Source organism: Plasmodium inui (assembly GCF_000524495.1).
Source record: "Plasmodium inui San Antonio 1 unplaced genomic scaffold supercont1.165, whole genome shotgun sequence".
In the NCBI taxonomy this organism is placed as follows: domain Eukaryota; phylum Apicomplexa; class Aconoidasida; order Haemosporida; family Plasmodiidae; genus Plasmodium; species Plasmodium inui.
In genome coordinates, this window is record NW_008481999.1 from 2,862 (window position 1) to 5,958 (window position 3,097).

At 35.8% G+C, this 3,097-nt stretch overlaps 1 protein-coding gene across 1 annotated transcript; it reads left to right on the plus strand.

Moving 5' to 3' along the window:
- Nucleotides 1-370: 370 nt before the first annotated feature.
- C922_05755 (hypothetical protein) lies at nt 371-803 on the plus strand (the record flags this gene model as incomplete). Its single annotated transcript, XM_008821326.1, has 2 exons — nt 371-595; nt 678-803. The coding sequence occupies 2 exons, from the start codon at nt 371-373 to the stop codon at nt 801-803; spliced, it is 351 nt and encodes a 116-aa protein (XP_008819548.1).
- Between the last annotated feature and the right edge of the window lie 2,294 nt (nt 804-3,097).

Here is a 3,097-nt window from a genome sequence, read left to right on the forward strand (position 1 = left end):
GCAGGAAGGACAAGAGGAAAAATTATCAGAAAATAGAAAAAATAAGAAGAAAGCAGAAAAGAAAGAAAAGAAAAAAACCCTAATAATTCCTCCGATGCTGCTCTTGTGGGAACCGCCCACAACACACAGGTGAAGCTATTCTCTATTTCACAGGAATCACGCAACTATTTAGTCCGCTTATATTCAGGAATACCATTACCAAGTTAGTCATAAGAGGTGTTATTAACAACTTCTTCCCTGTAGTATATCTTGTATGTCGATTCTGCAGCGTAACTAAAGTTGATCCATATAAAAAATACATTCACTCAGGAAGTTAAAAGTGCCACTTAAAGTCTATTCATATATCTCTGCAAATGTATGCAAATCCCACATGGATATGAATGACATGGTTCGTACAGTTATCGCAATATTCCTCAAAGGGCTCACTCCTTTCACTTATTCTACACACAAATACGTCATTCTGGACAGGAAGATAAAGACTCCCCAGGGCACATCTTATACAAAATCTGCAGAACGAATTAGTGAATGGAGTCCTGATAAACATCTCGGAAAACTGGTGGATGCTGTATCAGCCAAGAATCCTTTCAATTCCTACGTAGTTTCCTCTACATATTACCATGGATTGGATACATGAAATGATAATGATTCCATGTTTTGCCGCATCCTCCAAAATATAGATTATAAGCAGACGGAATCAATGGAAAGGTGCTAACTGTTCATTCCACGGTCTATGGAATTATAGAAATTCTGAATCGAACGTTGATTCAGACAGGAATCATTATGAGGAATCGACTGATACCTGAAATCTCAGCATCGCCCGATGGACCAAAGGCTACCTTAATGAGGTCCCAGTGGGGATATTACAATTTCAGGGGAACTTATATAAACGACTTACCTAATCACTCTGCATCCTCAATAAAAGTTCAGACTGAAATTTATGATAAGGAATAATGATAAAATTTGCAAAAGTCATTTCAATCACAGATGACCTTTCGGTATATACAGTGCAACACACCTGAAGAGAAATTGTTACCCTGCATGAACAAATCTTAGTTTACTTCATCGGTCACACAATGTGGATATCTTGACTTTCCTAGATATATTACAGGGAATATACCCAGGCTACACTGCTGCGGGGAGTCCTCTTATTTTACTCCTCCATATACTTATGGCTATTCATACAATTCCTACAATTCTCCGCATACAACTTGCCTTGTTTCATGTTCACTGAAATTTCTGCAAACTGTTACACTTCCCCCTGGTATATACATACTTTCAACCTACTATAATTTAAGAAAACAAAGAAGGACAGGTCAGGGTCAAATACATTTTCTTAATGAATACTTAAGATACATGTATGGCTCATTCGGTCGATTGTCTTAAATACGATTCCCAGACAGTCCATATATTCGCAACATAATTATGGAGTCGCCTTCCCCTTCATTTATATCTTCTTATCGTACATCATTACTAAATAATGAGAAATTATTATTTCGTCTTATAAATACCTCTTTCCCATTAGTAAGCTTCTTATGCGATCTATTACTCTTTAGTAATATTTACATGTAAGAGTCATCGCAGAAAGTCATTCAGTCCATCCTAATTTATCTTACTTCTTTATATTTCCCTCATTTTGGGTTCAAAGGAGGCTTAACAGGACTTGTAAAAACATCTCATTTCAGCACAGTTATGTGAGCATGTTGATGCCCTTCCAAATTACACATCTTCCGTCCTGCACTTTGCAAAGAAGGACATGATATTCGAATTCATTCTAATTACAATACATCAAGGGAGCTATAATTCATTGTATAACTCCATATAATTAAACTAATTATGTGTCATTATCCTTCTGCAACCATCGTCCCTGTATTCTGGACAGAACACTTCTATATTATAATCCAACAACTTTAATCGCATGTCTTTTTGATTCTCCTCTATGTTCTTTTTCTGAATTCACATAAGGCATATTTGAATATACTGTCTATAGCTTCAGATGAAATAGAATATCCAAATCATGTGGAATCCTTTCAATTTCCTAGGATATATTTGTCTCAAAAGGAAGTTTTACAGATTGCCTATGTTCTCATTCTTAGGATATAATTGTTGGATTAACCATCAAATATATGCAGAACACATTATTCGTGTTAAATAACTGATGATACAAAGAAAGTAATAGGACCCTATTATAAGTGTAACACTGATAACACTAATGTATACAAAAATCTAGGGCGGCATTCTTAGATATTATACTTACGAATTCTGAACATTGACGTCCATAAGTTTCCTCATTTATAGGTATACGGAGTCCTCCCTAAATTAGATGCATACTTATACAGCATGTACGTGAAATATCATGGTAACACATTATGAATAACTCAACTGACACAGTACACTTGTTACAGTGAAATATAGGTTTGAATTCTTATGTGAATTCCTCACTTCCTGGATAATGTTTCCTAGTGTGGTATGGCTAATTGGAATATCCATTTTAACATGAACCTCAGGATCAACTCCGTAGGGTAGGCATATCAGGCCTCCCACTCCTGTGCTCAGATAATGAAGCTCATACTCCTGTAAGACACATTTCAATGGGGGAATCAGTTTCCTCTTTAGGTCTGATAAAATTTTATTATAACATTATTGATGTAGACAAGTTTCGAGACATTCATTATAAGTAAATGTAGATAAGTCTATTCATAATTACGTTACGACACTGAAATAAAATATACCCATAGTTGTGTGACTTGATGCTTCTTTAGGTTATGAGAGCCTATTATAAGTTAATCATCCATTTGATACTTATCTATACAGAAGCCTTTTCCGTAAATGACGCCCTTAGGGGGGTATAATTGCTCAATTAGAGAGTACTTATAGGGATTCATTGAATATTTCCTCTGCCCTCCATCCTTAACCATTATAGGAGATTGTTCATTTTAGTGTTAGTAAGATAACACAAATAATCCGTGCGCTCCCTTGATCCACGGGTATAGCTCTCACTGAATAAGCGAAAGGATTACTTATTCCCTGACACATAATATCCCAGGCTCATAAGTCTTGTCTCCTTATATCATAAAAATGCCCCGTCACTTCTGTGGAA